Source organism: Symphalangus syndactylus, chromosome 21 (assembly GCF_028878055.3).
Source record: "Symphalangus syndactylus isolate Jambi chromosome 21, NHGRI_mSymSyn1-v2.1_pri, whole genome shotgun sequence".
NCBI classification, from domain to species: domain Eukaryota; kingdom Metazoa; phylum Chordata; class Mammalia; order Primates; family Hylobatidae; genus Symphalangus; species Symphalangus syndactylus.
This window is the reverse complement of record NC_072443.2, coordinates 45,465,948-45,490,320: the sequence shown is the minus strand read 5'-3', so window position 1 is coordinate 45,490,320 and position 24,373 is coordinate 45,465,948. Positions and strand designations below refer to the sequence as shown.

At 44.8% G+C, this 24,373-nt stretch overlaps 2 protein-coding genes across 3 annotated transcripts in view; one reads left to right on the top strand and one right to left on the bottom strand.

The window, feature by feature from the left end:
- Positions 1-14,036, top strand: part of HCLS1 (hematopoietic cell-specific Lyn substrate 1) — a 30,887-nt gene extending 16,851 nt beyond the window's left edge. The window contains exons 5-14 of one of the 2 annotated variants that reach the window (XM_055259488.2): positions 88-198; positions 2,036-2,090; positions 8,088-8,198; positions 8,855-8,910; positions 9,539-9,608; positions 11,036-11,247; positions 12,292-12,396; positions 12,898-13,111; positions 13,259-13,330; positions 13,451-14,036. In XM_055259488.2, coding sequence (XP_055115463.1) covers positions 88-198; positions 2,036-2,090; positions 8,088-8,198; positions 8,855-8,910; positions 9,539-9,608; positions 11,036-11,247; positions 12,292-12,396; positions 12,898-13,111; positions 13,259-13,330; positions 13,451-13,587 — 1,143 coding nt within the window. In that variant the 3' untranslated portion in view covers positions 13,588-14,036. The remainder of the gene's footprint in view (positions 1-87; positions 199-2,035; positions 2,091-8,087; positions 8,199-8,854; positions 8,911-9,538; positions 9,609-11,035; positions 11,248-12,291; positions 12,397-12,897; positions 13,112-13,258; positions 13,331-13,450) is intronic. The other variant, XM_055259489.2, reaches the window with a different exon arrangement.
- A 177-nt stretch (positions 14,037-14,213) lies between these two features.
- The window catches only part of FBXO40 (F-box protein 40), a 38,436-nt gene continuing 28,276 nt past the window's right edge, over positions 14,214-24,373 (bottom strand). The window contains exons 3-4 of the mRNA XM_055259487.2: positions 22,111-24,021; positions 14,214-18,749 (exon numbers count right to left, since the gene is read on the bottom strand). Coding sequence (XP_055115462.1) covers positions 18,534-18,749; positions 22,111-24,021 — 2,127 coding nt within the window. The 3' untranslated portion in view covers positions 14,214-18,533. The remainder of the gene's footprint in view (positions 18,750-22,110; positions 24,022-24,373) is intronic.

Sequence of the window (24,373 nt, the reverse complement as noted above, 5' to 3'; positions counted from 1 at the left end):
ACATGCCTACATCCCACTCCATCTCTGTATTTATTTTTTTAAGGTCATTTTTATCTTTTCACTCACTCCATCCTTGATTTTTCTCAGAGTGCAGTGGGCCATGAGTATGTTGCCGAGGTGGAGAAGCACTCTTCTCAGACGGATGCTGCCAAAGGCTTTGGGGGCAAGTACGGAGTTGAGAGGGACAGGGCAGACAAGGTAAGTGACCACTCTCTCCCAGCCACTCACCTCCAGTCATGTGAAAGTTGCCCACACTCACCCCTGGATGGAGGCACATGCTTCTTTGTTGAAAGACAGGCAGTGGATGCTGTGAGGACCTGACACCATCACAGGTATACCTCCGTCAGCAAGTCCCTTGGTGCCAATGTTGGAAGCCACATGCTGAGCTGAAAGACAGTGATTCAAATAAGGAGAAGACTCTCAAACTGTGTATTTGAATGAATAATTCCTCAAGCCACTGGTTTTTATTATACTCATATGCATGAAGATAGAACAGAGAATCGTCTAAGCTCTTCTTTTGGCTTAACATCAAAACCTTATAAATACTCATGCCTTTTAGGAAAACAGAGTCATCCGTTTAAATATTATTGCCATGGCAGCAGATAATCAAGTTAAACAACTAATTAGGGTTACTATTTACAGGATTTAGCGTCAATCTATGAAGTCCAGATATCTTTAAAGACTTCTTTGTACAAAACAAAACAAAATGTTGTTTTGAAGAGAAAAAAAAGTACCGTATGATTACAGCATCATATTGTTGACAGGAGAGTAAGACTGATAACTCATTGATGTTTTTAGTTCCATGTCTTATTAGGTCAGATTCTTTGAACTCATTTTTTATGGTGTAGAATAGTGTCTCCTGCCCTGCAGCTGCACACAGAGAGAGGACATCTCCTTCACAGTTAGCCGAGATTTTTTCTTTGTTTTTACCAACGGTTGTTAATTAGGTGGACATGAATCCTTAAAGCTAAAGATTGGAAGCTAAGGCAGCTAAGTTCTAGAACATTAATTGTTTGCATCATTGGAGGGTAAAACTATGAAAAACAAAACCAGGGAAGTTTAAAACATACTGCAAAGCTAAGGGAAGATGTAGAAGGCAATAGTGGAATATGGAGCATGCAATGTTCTAGAATCAGGACGGAATTCCCTGTTCCATCTTGGCCCCACTCTTGCCTGCCTTTGCTTAATCTCCGATTCTTACATCTTTTGCTCACAAGCCACAAATGGAATCATCCAGTCAGTGTGTCATGTAAATCAAGAAACAATACATGTTAATTAGTTCTTAAGATGCAAAAACCCAGACTTGCTTAGATACCCATAGTTCCTGAGCCAGATGGAGAACAAAGCTCCAAAACTCTGCAGTAATGTTGGGTATCTGGGCAACATGTCCAGTCCCGGAGCCAGCTAGGATCCAGACTCTCCTGGTTGCAGTTATCCCACCAAAATCCACATATTTGTGTTTCCATTACTGAGTAATGAAAGAGAAGAGGCACAGCATTATCAACTGGGAATAGGATAATGTCTCTTCATGAGCAGAGTGCTTTGTACCTTACAAGGCACTTTTCTAGGTATTACATTTCACTTTTATGAGGATTTGTTAGGAAGAAAAGCATTAAGTTAGTGAATGAACCTAAGTAGACACTTTACCTTGTCCCATTTAGTTCTCATGATATCCCAAAGGAAGAGGGATCATTTCTCTCATTTTACAGTCGAGGTAGATAAGGCAGGCATGCATGCCTCTCCTGATTTTATATTAAAAGAGACTGGGGCTTAGTAATATAAAGGAACGTGCCTAAACTTCAACAACTATAAATAGGGGATGTAGGGTTTGAACCTAAAACTGTCTGTGTCCAGAGCCTATGTTCATTGCTCTGTAGTATCCTGTGTCCATACCAGCCTGTTTCTACATTAAACACCCATACTCAGCCCGAAGCCCCTACAAACTACCTCTGGGGCTGGCTGGGAGTAAGGGGAGGTTAGGAAGGGGAAAACCTGTCAGCTCTGACTAACCAATTCTCTCTCCTCTTCTCTGTAGTCAGCAGTCGGCTTTGATTATAAAGGAGAAGTGGAGAAGCACACATCTCAGAAAGGCAAGGACACTGTACTTCACTCAGCCTCAGCAATCTGACTGGCAGGCTCTTCTGCTAAGACTATCTTCCAGCAGTTGTCATCAGCTTTTTAACTTCCATGACCCAGCTCGCCACTATTTTATTTACTTTTTGTTCATTTGTTTGTTTTTGAGATAGGGTCTTGCACTGTCACCCAGGCGGGAGTGCAGTGGCACCATCACGGGTCACTGAAGCTTCGACTTTCTGGGCTCAAGCGATCCTCCCACCTCAGCGTTCTGAGTAGCTGCGACTACAGGTGTGCACCACCATGCCTGGCTAATTTTTTATTCTTTGTAGAGATGGAGTCTCACTATGTTGCCCAGGCAGTCTTGAACATTTTGGCTGGAGTGATTCTCCCCTCTCACCCTCTCAAAGTGCTGGGATTACAGGCATGAGCCACCGCACCCAGCGCTATTTTATATACTTTTTTATTTTTTTGAGAGGGAGTCTCGCTCTGTCACCCAGGCTAGAGTGCAGTGGCACTATCTTGGCTCACTGCGAGCTCTGCGTCCTGGGTTCACACCATTCTCCTGCCTCAGCCTCCCGAGTAGCTGGGACTACAGGTGACTGCCACCATGCCTGGCTAATTTTTTGTGTGTATTTTTAGTAGAGACAGGGTTTCACTGTGTTAGCCAGGATGGTCTAGATCTCCTGACCTCGTGATCCACCTGTCTCTGCCTCTCAAAGTGCTGGGATTACAGGTGTGAACCACCGTGCCTGGCCCTATTTTATATGCTTTTTAAACCCAGTGTGTACTTGCTTCTGTTTTTCTCTATGATCACTTTCTGTAATATTGATCAAGTTTTTTTTTTTTTTTTTTTTTGAGATGGAGTCTGGCTCTGTTGCCCAGGCTGGAGTGCAGTGGCGCAATCTTGGCTCACTGCAAGCTCCACCTCCCTGTTTCACGCCATTCTCCTGCCTTAGCCTCCCGAGTAGCTGGGACTACAGGCGCCCACCACTACGCTGGGCTAATTTTCGTATTTTTAGTGGAGACGGGGTTTCACTGTGTTAGCTAGGATGGTCTTTATCTCCTGACCTCGTGATCCACCTGTCTCTGCCTCTCAAAGTGCTGGGATTACAGGTGTGAACCACCGTGCCTGGCCCTATTTTATATGCTTTTTAAACCCAGTGTGTACTTGCTTCTGTTTTTCTCTATGATCACTTTCTGTAATATTGATCAAGTTTTTTTTTTTTTTTTTTTTTGAGATGGAGTCTGGCTCTGTTGCCCAGGCTGGAGTGCAGTGGCGCAATCTTGGCTCACTGCAAGCTCCACCTCCCTGTTTCACGCCATTCTCCTGCCTTAGCCTCCCGAGTAGCTGGGACTACAGGCGCCCACCACTACGCTGGGCTAATTTTCGTATTTTTAGTGGAGACGGGGTTTCACTGTGTTAGCTAGGATGGTCTTTATCTCCTGACCTCGTGATCCGCCCGCCTCGGCCTCCCAAAGTGCTGGGATTACAGGCTTGAGCCACTGCGCCCGGCCATATTGATCAAGTTTTTGAATCCTTCTTTTTTCTCTAATGGATTGAAAATAAGGTATTCTATTCCTTTTTTTTAGAAGGTTATTGCTAAATTTTAACATGCATCTTTGACTTAAATTTAAAATTAATCACAATCTCTTCCGGAGTATATCGGAAACATAGAATATTTTAACTACATTCTTTTTAACCAACCATATTGTTGTTCAGTATGTTGGTTCCATCTTATTCCATCTTATTATTGATTCCATCTTATAAACCCCACAAAAATGAATCATTATTATTACTTAGTAAGTGCTTTTTTAAATTGACCAAGGTATTTACCCATTTCCTAGCTCGACATTGCTTATTGTATTTCATTGTTTCACCTTTGTGTCTTCTATTTCCTTCTTGCTAAAATATTCCATTGATAATTCTTTTAATGAGTCTATGAAAAAACTTTCAGTGTAAAATGTCTTTATGTTGCATCATTCTTCATTTTTATTTTCCCTTCATCACTTTGAAGATCTTATTTCATCGTCTCTGACATCTCTCTTGTGTCAGACTGTCATTCCTGAGTAGGTAACATGTCTTATATCTCTGGGTTTTTTTTAATTAAAGATTTTCTTTTGGTCTCTGATATTCTGCACTATTATTAGGGTGTGTCTGGATGTTAGATCTACTTTTATTATCCTATATGGGACTTACTGCCCTTTTTCAGCCTCAGATGTGACTTTCATTATAGAAAGTTCTCAGGCATTTTCTCTTTGAATAATACCTCTTCTCTCTTTCTTTATGTCCCTGTGCCACATTTTGGGTTATTCCTTTAGATCTAGGTTAAGTTCACTAATTCTCCCTTTAGCTGTATTTCATTATTGCTTAAGCTGTCCATTACATTTTAAACTTTCTTTCAAATATCTTCCCTTCCCTTCCTTTCCCTTCCCTTCCCTGCCGTGCCCTGCCCTGCCCTGCCCTGCCCTGCCCTGCCCTGCCCTGCCCTCTCCTTCCCTCCCCTCCCCTTCCCTTCCCTCTCTTTTTTTAGACAAAGTCTCATTATGTTGCCCAGGCTGGCCTCAAACTCCTGGGCTGAAGTGATCCTCCTGCCTGGGCCTACCAGAGTGCTGGGATTACAGGCATGAGCCACCACATCAGATATTTTCATTTCTGGAGTTTCTTTTGGTTCTATTGCACATCTGCTGATTCATTTTCCATAAGGCATTATGGTTTCATTACGGTTCCCTGTGCCACTTCTTTAAGCTCTTTAATTATTTTAAACATGTACTTTACAGCTTCTTTCATATTTTATATTATTTGCAGTTCTTGGCTGTGCCATTTCTTCTGACTAATCTGTTGTTCCTCATAGTTATTTATTTCTTTGATGGTTTGTAATCTTTGTTTATAAACTTATTTGAGTGAAGGAGAGGGATATTTGTTTTATGAGAATTACATGTGCCCTGGGTTTAGTAGGTACCTCATCCAGGGAAATATTGCCTCTACTTCTGGCTCAACTCTAGAGGTCTTAATAGTAATGGACTTTTTTTTCCCTTTATTATTATTTTTTCCCATGGAGTTCAAGTCTTTCTAGTTTTTAAGTTGTTTATGGTATGTTGTGCTTTTCAAGGAATTTGTTCATTTTGTCTGTGTTGTCAGGTTTATTGGCATAAATTCATTTATAATATTTTCTTCTTTTTAACTTCTGTAAGATTTCTAGTGATATGAAATGCCTATTTTCATTTCTGGTCTTATTTATTTATGTTTTTTCTCTTTTTAATTATTCTTACTGGAAGTTCATCAATTTTATTTATTCTTTCCAAAGAACAAGCTTTTGGCTTTGCTAATTTTCTCTATTGTTTACCTGTTTTAAAAAATGTATTGGTTTCTGCTCTTATGTTTATTATGTTTTTCTTCTACTTAGTATTGATTTAGTTTGTTCTTTTTCTAGCCTCTTAAGGTGGAAACTTAGATAATTGATTTTAAGCCTTCCTTTACTATATGGGCACTTAAAAAGCTATAAATTTCCCTCTGAACACTACGTTCATTTGCTACAAACATTTGCTACATTCAACAAATATTATATGTGTTTTAATTTTCATTCATCACAAACCTGTGGTCCCAGCTATTCAGGGGGCTAATGTGGGAGGATCACTTGAGTCCAGGAGGTTGAGGCTGCAGCAAGCCATGATTGTGCCACTACATTTTGGCCTGGGCAACAGAGTGAGACCCTGTCTCAAAAAAAAAAAAAATCATTCAGTTAAAAATACTTTCTTATTTCCCTTGTAATTTCTTCTTTGACACATGTATTACTTAAAAGTTGTTACTAATTTTCTAAGTATCAGGGAAATTTTCTAGATAATTTTATTGGTACTTTAATTTTATTGTGATCAGAATATGATCTCTAATATTTCAGTCTTTTGAAATGTACTGAGACTTACTGTCTTAGAGACTTATGGACCGGCACATGGTCTATTTGGTCAATGTTCTATATGCATGAAAAAAAGTATATTCTGTAGTTTGGGGTATAGTGTTGTATAAGAGTCAATTAGGTCTTATTAGTTGATAATGTTTGGATCTTCTATAATTTTACTGATTCCTTTTTGCCTAAAATACCTATTAATTAATGAAAGGATGTTGTTAAATTTTCAACTACTGTTACAGATTTATCTATTTCTCTTTCTACTTCTGTCAGCTTTTGCATTGTGTGTGTGTGTGTGTGTGTGTGTGTGTGTGTGTGTGTGTGTTAGAGTCTTGCGATGTTTCTCAGGCTGGTCTCGAACTCCTGGGCTCAAGCCACCCTCCTGCCTCAGCCTTCTGAGTGGCTGGGACTACAGGCGTTCACCACACCTGGTTTTTTACATTTTTCTTTTATTTGAGAGCTTCATGAATTTTGGTTCAGTGAATAGGTTTATGCCAGCATACATATTCCTGATGAAAGGTATTGTTCTTTTATCATTGGAGCATGTCTTTCTTGTCTCTTAGAATGCACTTTGTCTTGAGATCACTTTATCTCGTATTCATGTCATCTTTCTTATGCTTACTCTTTCCAAAATGTATATTTTCCTGGATCAGTATTTGGTTAATTTCTCAGCTTAGAATTCCTGCATCACACAAGTGGAAAAAAAAATGTGTATTTGCATTCTACACTTAGATGTAGGCTTGGAGTTTCCAAGTCTCATAAGCAAATCTTCCCCCTATCAAATATTGAACAGGTTACAAGCCCCCCTCACGATTTTCCTGGGTAAATGAGTAGAATTTTTCTAGCACTCTCTTATAGGAGTGGACAGAGCTTCATTTCTGGCTTTCCTCCCTCCTCCCCCATTCTTCTATGGAAATTAGAATCACAGAGCCTCAATCCTAATCCCTTTTCATTACATTTGGAATTTAAAATCTGACCAGGTGTGGTAGTTCACACATGTAATTGCAGCACTTTGGGAGGCTGAGGTGGGTGGGTCCTTTGAGCCCAGGAGTTGAAGGCTAGCCTGGTCAACATAGTGAGATCCTATCACTACAGACTTTTTTTTTAAATTAGCAAGGCATGGTGGCACATGCCTGTGGTCCCAGTTACTCAGGAGGATTGCTTGACCCGAGGAGCTCAAGGTTACAGTGAGCCATGATTGTACCCTTCACTCTAGCCTAGGTAAAAGAGCAAGACCCTATCTCTAAAAACAAACAAAAAATTCCCCAAAAATGGCCTTGGATTTTCTGTGGTGTCAGTTCATAATTATCTTCACACATACAGCTTTGATTCATCTCTTTGTCTCTGGTTTTCTGGAGCCAGGATTTTTTCCCTTCCTTTCTTCTGAGCTTCACTTTTTTTTTTTTTTTTTTTTTTTTTTTTTTTTTTGAGATTGAGTCTCGCTGTGTCACCGAGGCTGGAGTGCGATGGTGTGATCTCGGCTCACTGCAACCTCCACCTCCCAGATTCAAGTGACTCTCCTGCCTCAGCCTCCCCAGTAGCTGGGACTATAGACACACATCACCATGCCTGGATAATTTTTGTATTTTTTAGTAGAGACAGGGTTTCCCCATTTTGGCCAGGCTGGTCACAGACTCCTGACCTCAGGTGATCCGTCTGCCTCGGCCCCTAAAGTGCTGGGATTACAGGCATGAGCACTGCGCCTGGCCTGAGCTTCACTCTTTAAAACAAAATTGTTATGTTTTATCAGACATTTCTATGTGCTTATATTGGAGTAGGGGAAAGGCATAGATTTCATGTAACTGCCTTTTTTTTTTCCTGCAATCTCCTCATTCTCTATACTTGCCCCTTCTTGAAGAAGAAGGGAGAAAATGGGAATGTTCTTCTCATCTTGGCATGGAAATGAGAGAAGAGAGGGAAAAAGTAAGCAATATTCAATTAAAAGACTACTTAAGACACGGCTTCTCTTTAATTCCCCTGTATTCAAGCCCTGCTCTTTTCCCAGGACCCTAACACTCTGTACACATTCCTGCTGACCTCTCTTCTCCAGTGCTTCCCTGTGTGCTGGAGCCTAAGGGTGGGCTCTCATGACTGCTCCTTTGACCACAGATTACTCTCGTGGCTTTGGTGGCCGGTACGGGGTGGAAAAGGATAAACGGGACAAAGCAGCTCTGGGATATGACTACAAGGGAGAGACGGAGAAACACGAGTCCCAGCGAGGTGAGTTGGGGTTGGAAGGGGGAAGGTCACAGATAGCAGAGGGCTCTCCTTTCTTTCTTTCTGGAAGCTCACCCGAGGGCCCCAGAATACAGAGGGGCAGATGTGCAGAGCAGGGGGTACCAGGGCAGTAAGCACATGTGTGGGGACGGGTGATGGTAGTAAGGGGAGAGAGGAGAGATGGAGAGGAAAACAGCAGGATTAAGAGCAGGGCCTAGGAGGGAGGTGAGAGAGAATGGGGCATTCAGGAAGGAATGAGAACAGACAGGCTGGGTGATGGTCAGAAGATGGTTTGCCATGAGTCTTAGAGGGATCTCTGCTGTCCTCACAGAGGATAAAGAGGTTTACTGCTTCCCTGGAACCCATAGGGATGGCTGGAGTGCTCTCTGTATTTTTTCCTATTTCTTTTACATTTTTCCTTATCTGTTGCTTTCTGCTTTCCGTATTTCCCTATTTCCATCTTTCTCTTCTCCATTCACTCCCAGATTTTTTCCCCATCTGTTTCCCTCTCTTCCCATCCATGCCTCCCTCTATCCTCTGATTCTCACATTTCTTCCTACGTCTGTTTTCCACATTCCTGTTTTTCTTCCCACTGATTCTTCTCACTACCCATTCCCAGCATTTTGATCTCCTATAACTCAGAACTTTCTGTCCTGCAGATTATGCCAAGGGCTTTGGTGGCCAGTATGGAATCCAGAAGGACCGAGTGGATAAGGTAAAGCACCAGAACACCAATGTCTTAAGAAGAGTTCCCTAAGTTTAGGCAAGTGTGCAGAGAAGAGCGTGAAGAAGGCTGGGAGAGGGAGGGGATGGTGGTGCCGGGCACACAGAGCCTGTCCTGTTGGCATCATTTACTCCCCACTGACTGCCCTCAGCATCTAAGGGGCATGTCTTCCAAAGCCTGAGCTTTGAGGACAGTGGGAGATGCATACAGAGACACAGGTAAACCACAGGGAAAGGTCGCATTGGACTGGAAATTGTATTGATTTCTTGGCATTGCTTAACCCAATCTTAAGTCTCTTCCCACCCCATGCCACTGTCCTCCCTACACTAGTTCCTTCTCACGCATTGGCCAAGGGCCCTGCTACGTTCTAGGCAACTGGGCTTGGAGACGTGAGATTCTAAGGTCACTGAGCTGCTGAAAGTGGGAGCTGAACTCAGCAGTTAAGAACTTCTTTACCCCCTCTCTACCACAAAACAACATTGGAACATGCTGTCCAGCTGTTGAGCATCCAATGGTTAGGGATACCTCCTATAGTGGCCCCCAACCCCCAATACCGCCTCCAGGTCACCACTACCCTTGCCCCTCTCCCGCAACACACGTGCTGTTCTCCTGCCTGCAGAGTGCTGTCGGCTTCAATGAAATGGAGGCCCCGACCACAGCTTATAAGAAGACAACGCCCATAGAAGCCGGTGAGGCTTAGTGATTCACTCTCCATGCACCTCACTTCCTTCTCCCTCATTCTTTTTCTTCCCCAAACTATATCCTCCATGCCTTTAACTACCTAGATTAGCTGAGTTAGACCTGATCCCTATCCTCATATTCCCAGATTCTGTCTTTCCTAGAAAAACCAGGTAAGGCGGAGCTCACGCCTGTAATCCCAGCACTTTGGGAGGCTAAAGTGGGAGGATTGCTTGAGCTCAGGAATTTAAGAACAGCTCGGACAACATGGGGAAACCCCATCTCTATAAAAAATACAAAAGTTAGCCAGACATGATGGTGCGCACCTATAATCCCAGCTACTTGGGAGGCTGAGGTAGGAGAATCGCTTGAACCCAGGAGGCGGAAGTTGGAGTGAGCTGAGATCATGCCACTAAACTCCAGCCTGGGTGACAGAGTGAGATGAAAGAAAGAAAGGAAGAAAGAAAGAAAGGAAGAAGGAAGGAAGGAAAGAAAGAGAGAGAGAAAGAAAGAGAGAAAGAAAGAGAGAGAGAAAGAAAGAGAGAAAGAAAGAAAGGAAGGAGAGAGAAGGAAAGAAAGAAAGGAAAAGAAAAGAAAGAAGAAAGAAAGAGAAAGAAAACAAAAAAGAAAGAAAGAAAAGAAAAGAAAAGAAAAGGAAGAAGGAAAGTCAAGTGGATAGACAGAGTGACGTCGGGGAAGGAATTGGAGGCCCAGAACAAAGTGTGGCTTGGGACAGGGGTGGGGTGGCATGGGAACATTGGTGAGGAACCACTTGGGAAGGACACACAGGGATAGGAACTTTGGATGGGGTTGAGGATGAGTGGTGGCTCGAAGAAGGCATACAAATTTATTGAATATGGACAGGGGAAGATGCTGGTTGGAAGCCCAAGGTTTACAATTTAGAAAGGACACAAGTCAGCTGGGCATGGTGGCTCACACCTGTAATCCCAGCACTTTGGGAGGCTGAAGTAGGATAATCACTTGAACCCTGGAGTTCAAGATAAGGCTGGGCAACACAGCAAGATCCCCTCTCTACAAAAAATACAAAAATTAGCCAGGTGTGGTGGTGCACACTTGTGGTCCCAACTACTCCAGAGGCTGATGTAGGAGGATTGCTTGAGCCTGGGAGGTTGAGGCTGCAGTGTCCCATGACTGCACCACTGCACTCCAGCCTGGGCTGAGACCCTGTCTCAAGAAAAAAAAAAAAAAAAAGACACGAGTCTTAGGTCGCATAGCCTGGCTTTATACAAATCCAGGCTTCAGGGCTATGCCATCCTCCTATTATCCCCTTGTTCCTCTATCAATACCTCTTTACCTTCCTGTCCCACAAATCCCTCCTCCTGTATATTTAACTGATTCCCCTTCTTCCTTCAAGTGCCACGCCCTTCCTCACCCTCCAATCCAAGACAACCCTAATTTTTCTTGCCTGTGTCTGCAGCTTCTAGTGGTGCCCGTGGGCTGAAGGCGAAATTTGAGTCCATGGCTGAGGAGAAGAGGAAGCGAGAGGAAGAGGAGAAGGCACAGCAGGTGGCCAGGAGGCAACAGGAGCGAAAGGCTGTGACAAAGATGAGCCCTGAGGCTCCACAGCCAGTGATAGCTATGGAAGAGCCAGCAGTACCGGCCCCACTGCCCAAGAAAATCTCCTCAGAGGTGAGCGCCTGGCCCTCTGGGTTCCACATCCAGGATCTCTTGCCCAGACAGGAGCCTAAGGGGTCCAAACCATTGGCAGAAAATAAGGCAAAAGCCTCCCCTGGGTTAGGCAAGGTCTGTTGTCTCTGTCTTTAGAAGACTTCAGTCTGACTGTAATTGGACCTCCTATCAGAATGTTAGAAAAAACCCTCAAGATTTACATAGTACAACAGAAAGCAAGTCACCAGCCAGCACAGCCAATTATTGCTGTAGGAACTATGAGGAAGGGGCCGTCACTTCAGGTTGGAGCCCATCTTGAGGGGTGAGTTCCATTTGAATTGGCAGAGAGCAGGAGAGGGTGTTCCTGGTAAATGTAACAGTGAAGACATGCATGGTGTGGTGGCTGATGCCTGTAATCCTAGCACTTGGGGAGGCCAAGGTGAGAGTATCACTTGAAGCCAGGAGTTCTAGACCAACCTGGGCAACATAGTAAGACCCTATCTCATAAAAACAATTAAAAAATTAGCTGGGCATTGTGATGCATGCCTATAGTCCCAGCTACTTGGGAGGCTTAGAGAGGAGGATCGTTTGAGCCCAAGAGTTTGAGGCTACAGTGAGCTATGATCTCACCACTGTGCTCCAGCCAGGGCAGCAGAGTGACACCCTGTCTCAAAAAATAAATAAAATAAAATAAAAAGAATGAAGATGGGCCGAGTATGGTGGCTCATGCCTGTAATCCCAGCACTTTGGCAGGCCAAGGCAGCCAGACCATGAGGTCAGGAGGTCAGGAGTTCAAGACGAGCCTGACCAACATAGTGAAACCCTGTCTCTACTAAAAATACAAAAATTAGCCAGGCATAGTGGCGCGTGCCTGTAATCCCAGCTACTCAGGAGGCTGAGGCAGGAGAATTGCTTGAACCCGGGAGGTGGAGGTTGCAATGAGCTGAGATCATGCCACTGCACTCCAGCCTGGGCTACAGAGCGAGAGTCTATCTCAAAAAAAAAAAGAAAAAAAAGAGTGAAGATGGAGGCTTGCTTACTTGAGAGATGCTTCATTCTCCACAGGCCTGGCCTCCAGCTGGGACTCCTCCGTCATCAGAGTCTGAGCCTGTGAGAACCAGCAGGGAACACCCAGTGCCCTTGCTGCCCATTAGGCAGACTCTCCCGGAGGTAAGCAAACCCCCAAAGATTCTCTGCCCCCACCCCGTCTCCTCGAGTCTTAGGAAGATGGGCTGTGCAGGGTGGCCAACCATCCTGGTTTGCCTTGCACTGTTCTGGCGTTAGCACTGAAGACCTTGCCTTCTGGGAAACTCCTCTGTCCTGGGCAAACTAGGGGAGATGATTATCCTAGCTGTGGTAGCTCAACAATGTGCTTTTGCTTCAGTGTTTTCTTGGTCTCCCAAATAATCTGACTTGTTTTCTACTTCCCTCCCCGCACACTTTTTACATTCTCTTCCCATTGCCTCTGGAATGTGTTTTGGGTAGGTGGGTGTGGGAGGAGATTGAAGAATGAAGATGGATGAAAGGCTGTGTTCCCCAGGAGAGGCTGTTAGATGGAGTCAAAGGTGGAGGGGAGAAGAGGCAGGGTGGTGAAGGGAGGGGTCTTGGCAGTCCTCCATTGAGTCCTCCTGGAAAGTGAAAGTCACAGTGCTCCACACTGTCTCTTCTCAGGACAATGAGGAGCCCCCAGCTCTGCCCCCTAGGACTCTGGAAGGCCTCCAGGTGGAGGAAGAGCCAGTGTACGAAGCAGAGCCTGAGCCCGAGCCTGAGAATGACTATGAGGATGTTGAGGAGATGGACAGGCATGAACAGGAGGATGAACAAGAGGGGGACTATGAGGAGGTGCTTGAGCCTGAAGATTCTTCTTTTTCTTCTGCTCTGGCTGGTGAGTGATGGGAGGAGAAGCAGGAGAATTTGGTCATGTCCAGGGGAGGGTAAGAGGAAGAAGAATTTCTCCATTGCCCTAGTAGGATCTTTCTCTGCTTGCCTTCTTCATGTTGATGATACCATGTTTGTGTTTCTCATTATGCAGGATCATCAGGCTGCCCGGCTGGGGCTGGGACTCTAGGGATCTCAGCTGTGGCTCTATATGATTACCAAGGAGGTAGGTTGGGAGTGGCCTGAGGAGCCTGGTACCTGGAGGCCCCTGATATAAGACAGGGGGACATGTGAAAAGAGAGATTCATGTCTGACCATTCTAATATCCCCTCAACTTTCTCCCCAGAGGGAAGTGATGAGCTTTCCTTTGATCCGGACGATGTAATCACTGACATTGAGATGGTGGACGAGGGCTGGTGGCGGGGACGTTGCCATGGCCACTTTGGACTCTTCCCTGCAAATTATGTCAAGCTTCTGGAGTGACTAGAGCTCACTGTCTACTGCAACTGTGATTTCCCATGTCCAAAGTGGCTCTGCCTCCACCCCCTCCCTATTCCTGCTGCAAATGTCTAACCAGATGAGGTTCTGGACAGACTTCCCTCTCCAGCTTCATTAAGGGCTTGGGACAGAGACAGCATGGGGAAGGAGGTCCCCTTCCCCAGGAGTCCTCTCTATCCTGGGTGAGCTCATGGACATTTCTCTTGTGTTCCTGCCTCCTTCCCCATGAACACCTCTCTGCCACCCCAAGCTCTGCTCTCCTCCTCTGTGAGCTCTGGGCTTCCCGGTTTGTTTACCCGGGAAAGTACGTCTAGATCGTGTGGTTTGCCTGATTGTGCTATTTGCCCACTTTCCTTCCCTGAAGAAATATCTCTGAACCGTCTTTCTGTTCAGTCCTAAAATTCGAAATAAAGCGAGACTATGGTTCACCCGTATGCTGAGGTAAATAGTACTTTTTGTGTGGCCCTCATGGCCCCAAATCTTAAGGCTCCAACCTTTCCTCTTCCAGGCATATCCAGGAGACTTTCTCTTACCACTGCCAATTCCCCTGCACCCTAGATGTCAAAGCCTAGGCCTTTTCCTTAGGCTGAACTTTTTTTTTTTTTGAGAAGGAGTTTTGCTCTGTCACCCAGGCTGGGGTGCCGCAGCGTGATCTCAGCTCACTGCAGCCTCCACTTCCTGAGTTCAAGAGATTCTCCTGCCTCAGCCCCCCGAGTAGCTGCGACTACAGGCGTGCGCCACCATGCCTAGCTAATTTTTGTATTTTTAATAGAGATGGGGTTTCCCCATGTTGGCCAGGCTGATCTTGAACTCCTGACCTCAGGTGATCGCCCCCCTTAGCCTCCCAAAGTGCTGGGTTTACAGGCATAAGCCACTGCACCTGGCCTCCTTAGGCTGCATTTTAAACCCAGTCCAAAACAGATCAGCCTGAGCAATGGCTGGGCATGGTAGTGTGGGCCTATAGTCCCAGCTACTCAGTAGTCTGAGGTGGGAGAATCACCTGAGCCTGGGAAGTCAAAGTCAAGGCTTCAATGAGCTGTGATCACACCACTGCACTCCAGCCTGGGCGACAGAGGGAGACCCTGTCTCAAAAAAAAAGAAAGAAAGAAAAGATGGAGAAGGCATTGGGATCGAGGAGGAGCTAGAATGAGTTGCTAAGACCCACAGTTAGTTGCTCCAGGGCTTCATAGAGTTGGTGAGCTGCCCAGCAGGGTGTCCAAGGGAGCGAATTCAGCCGTGGGTTCGTAGTTTCTGTTTCTGGTTGGGCCAGTAAAGTCCCTTTCTCATTCCTCTTTTCTGCTTATCACTAGAGACAGAAACTAAAAACCATGGTTTCAGGCTGCTAAAAGCCTAAAACAAAAGAAAACAAAACAGAACAACACCACAATAAGGCAGGTTGGACAAGTTTGGTCTCGGGCTTGTGCTCTGGTCTTTCTTCATGATACACACTTGGTTTCAGCAACAACTTCTATGCCTGTGAATCACACATCTGTCTCTAGACCTAACTTATAAGATTCACCCAATTAGCCTTTCAGAGTGCAAAGCAGCTTTTATTTCCTCTTCTAGAGACACTGAGGTTTCTAGTATACGGAGGTCAGTCACCACAAATATACTCAATCTCATTCTTCATTTCAGTTTGATTTGACATCACACATAAATCAGACTTTTATAGTGATTTTCGTGACACATCTTCAAGTTCCACCTTGCTTTTCACTTTTTCCTTTGTTGTGAGATAGAAACTTCTTTTCCAGACCCTTATGCTACTAAGGCAGCAAGGTCTTCTCTGGCCCAGTTCTACAGACCTCAGCCTCCATATTTGGCTAATCTCTACTCTGGACTGCCTTTCTTGGTGATGATACTCACCAAGGGCTCTGCCCATAGACATCTTCACTCCCTGTGTACACAGTCCCTCTTTGCTCCCCTCAGCTGTTTCTAAATCTGAAGCCACATGTAGCTGTCTTGCCTCTGTCAGGTAACACTCGCTGTTCATGCTGTTCACTCCAGCTTCCTCTCACAAATCATTTCTGTCTAATCCATAGTTGCTCTGAAAGGCTTTGGTGCCACTGCCCTCTTACTATGAAGTGTGCTTGTCTTATTGAAGCTCATGCTTCAGTACGGCTCTGAAGGCAGCAACTGGAGGGGGAGAGTGCGGCTGGAAGTGTGCAACCCACAAAGCAGTTGTGGGCAGTGCCACTCTCCTGAACTGAGGCTTCCCCCACTTACCCAGTTTGGGAAGGGAAAGCCTTCTGCCCTCTTCCTTTCTCTTTGTAGCACCTTGTTTCTCCTCCATCCATCCATAGCCCCTGATTTTCATCTCCATTGGTCTATAGTTTCCCTTTCTATTTCTATTAAAATCACAAACCCAGAGTGGACTTTAGGAGCTTTTATCCTCCATGTAGGAAGGACTAGATTCAAAACACGTCAAACTACCACCTGGACAACTCTCTTCCTTCCTTCCCACTGCAGTGTTAGCTTCTTTCCAGTTACTCATCTTCACGGAATAAAACCTTAGGTCACACCCTAGTCATATTTTTAGAAAATGGTGCCTTATATACAAATATGAAATACAAACCAAAGGATGGGATTAGGAAAAATAGAGTGACATTACCAAATAGTACCGAGTGGCACATTACGATGAAAAGATGAGCATATTTCTGGTCTGGGACTTGCTCTACTGCCTTCTTGACTCTTTTCAGAGGTTTCACCTACTTCATCTACACCAGCTCTGAACCATGTTTAGAGAGAACCCAGGAAATAAAAGCACCCAGATTAACTAGATTGTTTCTTTTGTTGGCTAAATTCTTTATCCTCTGCTTCCCTACAATGCCTGTCCTTTTCTTTTCCTATTTCCCACTTGCTTGAGGACTGCTAGGACTGCTGGGAAAATGACACTAGTTGCAGTGAGAGGAATATAAACACAAGGCTAATAACTCAGCGCTCCTGGCTTCAGGTATAACCAAAGAGAGCTGAAAGGATACATTCTTGTGTGTGGCTGAAGGACATGAAGCCATACCAAACAAATCACTTCCTTCTGGTTCCCAACTTAAAATCACCACATGTCTAAAACCTATTTCATAAATAAAGAGCTGCATTAAATCATAACTATTGTGGATAGCTATGTGCGATAAGATTTTGCTGTACTAAAAAATAAGCATATCCTAACTTATTGTCACTAGTGTGACATCCTTTAGGGATTTTCAACGGGGAGCCATTTTGCTCCCTGACATTTAGCAATGTCTGGTGACATTTTTGATTGTTGCCACTGTGGGGGTGCTACTGGCATTTAATGGATAGGCCAAGGATGCTGCCAAGTATCCTGTAGTACACAGAACAGTCCCTTGCAACAAAGAATTATCCAGTTCAGGCAGGGCACAGTGGCTCACACCTGTAATTCCAGCACTTTGGGAGGCCAAGGCAGGCGAGTCACCTGAGGTCGGGAGTTTGAGACCAGCCTGAACAACATGGAGAAACCCCGTCTCTACTAAAAATACAAAATTAGCCAGGCGAGTAATCCCAGTTACTCGGGAGGCTGAGGCAGGAGAATCGCTTGAACCCAGGAAGCGGAGGTTGCAGTGAGCCGAGATCATGTCATTGTGCTCCAGCCTGGGCAACAAGAGTGAAACTCCAACCCCTCTTCACCCCCACCAAAAAAAAAAAAAAAGAATTATCTATTTAAAAATGTCAATAGTTCCAAGGCTAAGAAGCCCTGCTTTAGGGGATGCCAGTTTCTACTGTGTCTTTTTTTCTATTACTTTTGTTCTTATGAATATTCACTGTTTGTTACCAAAAACAGTAGTATCATCCATTTTTGTCAGACTGAAAGCATGACCAGAAATATGGATGGGTAGGAGCAATTTCAGGGAGCCATTATGTTCACGTGTCTTCCTCTCCAAGACCCCAATGGGGTACCCAAGTGGTGTCTAGGAGCTGGTGACTGGCGCCATAGGAACTGCAGTGGGCCTTGTCTGGACTTCGCCAAAGGTGTGGTCTCCCTGGGCTGCCCTGTGCATTCTAGCATGACGCTGAGGTTGGCATTAGTGTATTGAGGTCATTTCAGATAGCACAGGGTGGCCCAGGGCCATGCCTATATTCTGCCTAACTCAGAACATAATTTTCAGAAGAAAAAAATCTTGACCCTTAAGTCATTATTAAAATGTTACAAAGTAAGTTGGTGACTTTTTGTCCTAATGTTCTCCATAAATATGGTGTCTCCTTTGGACTCCCCATTTATCAAGGCTTTCCTGCTGTATGTTGCCAAGATTCTAACAACAGACTCTGTGATCCCGTTTCTGCCCCTCATGTTTTGGCCTGTGGTGTCTTCAAGGCTGCCATGCTCAGCCAGGGGCTCTCCTATGTCAGGCTGTGTTAGGACTACCCTGGCCTAGAGGCAGTAGAATAACCAAAACGAGCCCCGGACTTGACAGTCAAAACAGACCCAGCTCCAGAGCCTCCAGCTTTTTTCCCTTCATCCTGCATTCCCTGGGGAGTAACTGTCTGCTCCTTAGTCCCATCCTGCGTTTCCTGTCCCATAAATTTGAAAGTGCTTTGTGAACTAAAAAGCCCATGTAAAAGCACAGGCCTGTACTGGTTATGGAATTTCGTGCTCTCTCATCGCTTAAGAAATTGGGTCCATCTTCCAAATGGCCTCAAATTACTTATTTTCTTCTCAGACCAATCTATTTTAGAAAGAAAGAAAAAAGAAAAGAAAAGAAAAAAGGAAACAAGTCATCAATGTGGCACTATGGTACAAGACATGGCTTAGGAAATTCTTAGGCCTTGTGTTGAGGTTTCCAAGGACATTGTGTGTTCCAATACACCCCGATAAGCAAATAGGCAGTTTACAGAAGGGAGTCCTCAAAACCACACTCTGTCCTACTTCAGGAACTCCGAGAAGAAATCCAAGAAGGGTGCATCGAGTGGCATCTAAATTTTTAGGAGACGTATCTTCCTCGTGGTCTGACTCTAAAGGTGGAGACTAAGCTCTCTCGGGCCTGCTCACGGGGCTGACGCATGCTGGTCAAAAGAATCGGGTCAGTTTTGTGCTCTACAATGTTGAAAGGACAGGACTTCAGGTGCTCAGACATGGAGGTGACTTCATTAAACTCCCAGCTCTTGATTTTGGAGAATAGGCTGCTGAACTGCCAGATCTGTTGAGAAAGATAGAAGTTCAAAGGTGAATATAGGGGCGTTACCCTCTGGCTGGCTTTATTTGGGCACTATAAGGAAATATCCTCCTGTTCTTCATATTCTTAGACTCCAGAGTGTTTAGTGGCTCCTGCAGACATTTGGTAGCCCCTTCTCCAGCATCCAATTCCTAGTTCCCCCTGCCAACCAATAATCTTCCCAACCAGCCCTGTAGTTGTGAGAATCACTAACACCAATCAGCATATTGACACACACTCTCTCTTGCTCCTCCACCAGCAAGTGATTAATTTTCAAGTAGATGCACAGTTCAAATCAGGACAATTAGTACCAGTGCAACTCTTATTCCAGAACTTTTGTTGGAGATATCAAAAAGCAGATTCTCTTCTTCTTTCTGTACTTGAACTGCAAAGCTGAAGTCCTAGGAGGTGCCAGCAATCACCAGAGACCACCGAGTGAGAACTATCTTACAATGTAGCCATTATTGAGGAAGTAGAGGTAAAAAATAGAAAGAAGAGATGTCATTTGGGGGCATTTTTTGAGCTGTTAGATCAAGCCTTACCTGAAGCCATTACCTTTAGACTTTTTAGTTACATAGGCCAATAAATTCCCTTTATTGTTTATGCCACTTTAGGTTGATTTTCTATTGCTTGAAATTAAAGTATTGTAACTCATAAGAGTCTCACTAGAATGGGAACCCCATAGGAGAATTCTATGAGTTCTGAAATATCCTCTGGTCTTTCCACCTGGGATGTGATGGCAAAGTCACCATTTTCAAGTCTGGTTATGTGAGTAGGCATAACCTAATACTCTTTCAACCTGACTACTTCACCTATAGTTTCTTGTCCTTGTTGCTATGTAGGAAAAGTGGTTTTTTTGAGATCTTAGAACTGTTTCCCTTTTTACTTTAAAAATCCATTCTAATGTGAGTATCCTTTAGCCCCAACTAAATTTTCTTTATTTCTTTCTGCAAGGAAATTAGCTTGTCCCCAATAATATCTGAGAGTGGTCAGCCATCATTGAATTGGGGACAAACTTGAGCCAAAAAATAATGGGATTTCTAGTATCTAAATTAAATTATTTACATCGGATTTTAGGCATTTTTAGACAATACTATTCCTGAAGGCAGTGTGTTAGTCTTCATTCATGTTTCTTCCTAATATGTGCTTGGTTGGCAATCAGTATTTAACACTTGAATGCAGGCACGTATACGAGAGAGAGTCTTGTAATTACTTTTTGAGGAAGACTGCTCAGGAATAAATAATGGAAAACATACAAAATATTTTAGACATGATCAATACAAATAGATACAAACAACTCTAACTCCCCAATGCCAATTTGCAAATACCACGTATTAGGAAGAAATTCAACAGTGAGATTATAGAATTATTGACCTAAATGGGCATCACAAATTCATGGCTCATATTACCAACATGTTTACCATGAGAAAGGATGCTACAGGCCTTGGGATATGATGAATTAGGTGCCTCACTTCAGTATGGTACAAGCTGGTAGAAATTATAATACAGTTAAACAAACATGACCTATTGGGGAAAAGGAACAAGGTATTTCTGAAGGGAAAGGTTCTTTGATTTATACAGCAGAGTGTTTTTTGAACAATTAAGTTAGCACTTGAACCGGGGAAATCAGTGGGCCAAATTCATTTAGAATTTCAAAATGTCTTTATCAAAGGCAAAAACTGTTTTAAAAAATTAGTTGACACAGGACTGAGGAGATTTGTTGGCCTCCTGTATCAATCAGAGTCACAGCAGGGAACAGGTGGCACTCTCAGACTGGGTAATTTGAAGAGATTTTTTTTTAAAGGAATGATTTACGGACACGAGAGCAGGGTATAGGAAAGCCACGAGATACAGTGCAGTATCCAGGGTGAGTAGCTACCTAGAGAGTTATGTCCTGGGCCTGAAGGAGAAGAAGGAAGGTCGTTGGATCCCAGAGTGAGTAATTTTGTGTAGAGAGCCACCTGATAAAGCCACCTTCAGTGGAGGGACAGCCCCTGCTCAAAGTGTCACAAAGGGGAGGGACCATGCAGGGGGGAAGCCAGGAGAATAGATACTTCAACCTCATTCTTCCCTTTCTCCCATCTCCTGCTGACACACTCCATTTACGTTAGCCCCACTGGAAGGTGGAGGGTAAGGGAGCCAGCTGAGGCAATCTGTCCAGGTCAGCCTCCTGGGGGACAGACAGGGTGGAGAAGGATGGAGAATGGATCTTGAGAGCAAATAGAAGATACTCAGCACACATACACAGATGAACAGGCACTACCCGCTGGATTGCTATTTATGTGTTTATAGGTCTTTTTCTACTAAACTGACTTCCTTGAGTCGGTCTTATTCTCAGCAACTGTTCCCGTGCCTAGTACCCTGCTTGGCACATAAAAAGCTCTTTAATGCTGGGTGCAGTAGCTCACACCTATAATCCCAGCACTTTGGGAGGCTGAGGCTGATGGATCACCTGAGGTTGGGAGTTTGAGACCAGCCTGACCAACATGGAGAAACCCCGTCTCTACTAAAAATACAAAATTAGCCTGGCATGTTGGTGCATGCCTGTAATCCCAGCTACTCGGGAGGCTGAGGCAGGAGAATCGCTTGAACCTGGGAGGCGGAGGTTGCGGTGAGCCAAGATTGCGCCATTGCACTCCAGCCTGGGCAACAAGAGCAAAACTCCATCTCAGAAAAGAAAAAAAAAAGGGCCGGGTGCAGTGGCTCATGCCTGTAATCCCAGCACTTTGGGAGGCCGAGGCGGGTGGATCATCTGAGGTTGGAAGTTCGAGACCAGCCTGACCAACATGGAGAAACCCCATCTCTACTAAAAATACAAAATTAGCTGGGTGTGGTAGTACATGCCTGTAATCCCAGCTACTTGGGAGGGTGAGGCAGGAGAATCGCTTGAACCTGGGACGTGGAGGTTGCGGTGAGCCAAGATCATGCCATTGCACTCCAGCCTGGGCAATAAGAGCGAAACTCCATCTCAAAAAAAAAAAAAAAAAAAAAGGCCTTTAAAAATATTTGTTAAGGCCAGGTGCAGTGGCTCACACCTGTAATTTCAGCACTTTCAGAGGCCGAAATGGGAGGATCACTTGAGGTCAGGAGTTCAAAACCAGCCTGCACAACACAGTGAGACTCCACCTCAATTTAAAAATTAGTCAGATGTGGTGATGCACATCTGTAGTCCCAGCTACTTGGAAGACTGAGGCAAGAGGATCACTTGAGCCCAGAAGTTCAAGGCTGTGGTAAGCTATGATTGCACCACTGCACTTTTGCCTGGGCAACAGAGAGAGAACCTGTCTATAAAAAATGAAACAAAAAATTGCTGAATGAGTCAATCGATAAATGAGTGTTTACTTACCTCTCTGTGGACTCTCCAGGAGGTGCCTCCATGGGAATATCTCTTCTTCTTCCATTGCAAAAGGACCATTCCTCTCTCTTGTAACAAAGTGGCACAGATATTCCTCATCAGCACAGACACCTGGGAGAGCTGGGCCAGGCTGACACTGTCCAAGAACCCAGCAATGTACTGCAAAATCTCCAGGGGCAGGCTGGTTAAAGAATTCTGGCCTTTTCCTCCATGACCCAAAAGATGGTTGTTCTTCCTTCCCTCGCTCAGCTCTGGAGCAACCTCCGGCTTAATGGCAAAGGTCTTGAGCTCCTGGCTATAGATTACTTTTGCCTTTTGCCCTGGGGGACGGAAATGGTTTTGAACAAATGTACATCCCAAGTAGGCGAGGGGGCATCGATGCTGGAACCAGCCATTGAGACATGACTGAATGTCTGTGTGGACATTCTTGAAGTGCAGGGGGAACTCATCCCTCCTGAAGAATTTGTTGCAAGTGAAAGTGAAGGCAGAGCTGCTTTTGTTGTGTCTCCTGGTCACACACTCGCTGTGGAGCTCCACGTGGAGTCCCCCTGGGGTGGCAGCGGTTAGATCAGCCAGCACTGTCCCAGAGGAAAACTGTTCTGGCTCAAAGTTGTATGTTTGTGTGGCAAAATCCATGAACAGCCCATCAATGCTTCTGGATTCAGAGATGACGTGGCCTTTGAGTTCTCTTTCCAAAGCACACTGGAGGGTGGTCTTGATGAGATCTGATTTGGGCAGGTCCTCCACAGTGATCCCCAAATCTGAAGTATCCACTGCCTTGTGTTCACTTGGCTTACAACTCAACATGGCATCTCCAAGTCGAGCTCGCTTTCCACAGTAGCTCACAGGAACTTTGAAGGTGTAAACAGTCTTAACTTCCTGAGCCTCGAGCTTGCCATAAACAAAGTCTCTCTCCTTGGGTGTACAAGCAGGCATCTGACCAAAGTGAATCAGCATCCGCCCATTGTGCACTAGATACATGTTATAGTCCTTTGCATCCACAGCTGTTTTCAGTCTTTCCAGAACACCATCCTGCCAAGGGGCAAGCCCTGTGGTTTCCACAGCTGTATGAACATCCTGCTGCTTCTGATTTTCCTGTGGTTCTTTCTTTTTGGGGGCACCCTCTCCTTCTACTATGTTATTGCCACTGGAAATCTGTTCTTTCTCTGGGCCGTTCTTGTTCTTGCTCTCACAGCTCGCTGATGAATTTGTTAAAGCAGAGGCTGCGTGCTCTTTGCTGAAAATATTTTCCCACTGGCCAAACTTGACCAGGTCCATCCCTTCTTTGGTTTTGGCTAGCACCTCCCGTTCTTCTTGACTTAGTTCTGCCATCTCCCCATTAGTTGCTGACAGACCATGTGGTACCAAACCGATATCCACTCCACCCACTGCTCCTCCCATTTCCTCCACACTGTTTTCACCATTCATAGCTGGTTCCTCCTCAGTAGCCTCTCTAGTTTCTGGGAAAAGTTCCACCATTTTCAAGGATCTGAAGAGGACCTTCTGGTCCTGCAGGGCCAGGGCTGTGTCCAAACACTCCTCACTGGGGGTCTCTTTCATGATGTTCTCATGAAGGGTGGTTTCAGAGTCCACATTTGGCCAGCGGTTCCACTCCATGGAGCAGCAGACCACGCTGGCGGGGCACACCTGCAGGTGCTTGGCCAGTTTGTGGCGGGACATGGACAGAGGGCAGCCATATTCAGAGTTGAGGCACGGAACCTGCTCTAAAGGGCAGAGGAGCTGGTGCTCTGCCTCTTTGCACATGTGGAAGGTGGCACCACAGAGCAGGTGGCAGCTTATTACCAGGCAGGAGGTGTTGGGTTCCACAGGAATGTGGCAGTGGCGGTTGAAGCATCCCTCACAATGCCTGTGGTGCCCTGGTGGGGGCCTGCGGGCTTTCCCCTGGACACACCAAGGACAGGGGAAAGAAAACAAATGAATACTGAGTAGAAGCTCTATGCATGTCTATGACTGTGTTTTAATTGACACATTTCCTGTTTATACCTGCTTTTTGTAGAAACCTTGAAATATATGGAATATCACAATCCCACAATCCAGAAATAACAACTATAAGTACTTTTTAGAATTTTTCAATAGTTTATTGTATATATGTAGTAGATGTGTTTAGAATAGGAAAAAAAGAATTGAATATAATGGACTACACTGTTGACAATTGTTATTTCTGAGTTGTGGATTACAGCTTATTTATATCATACGGATAATACTATGAATACAACTTTTCATCCTGTTTTTT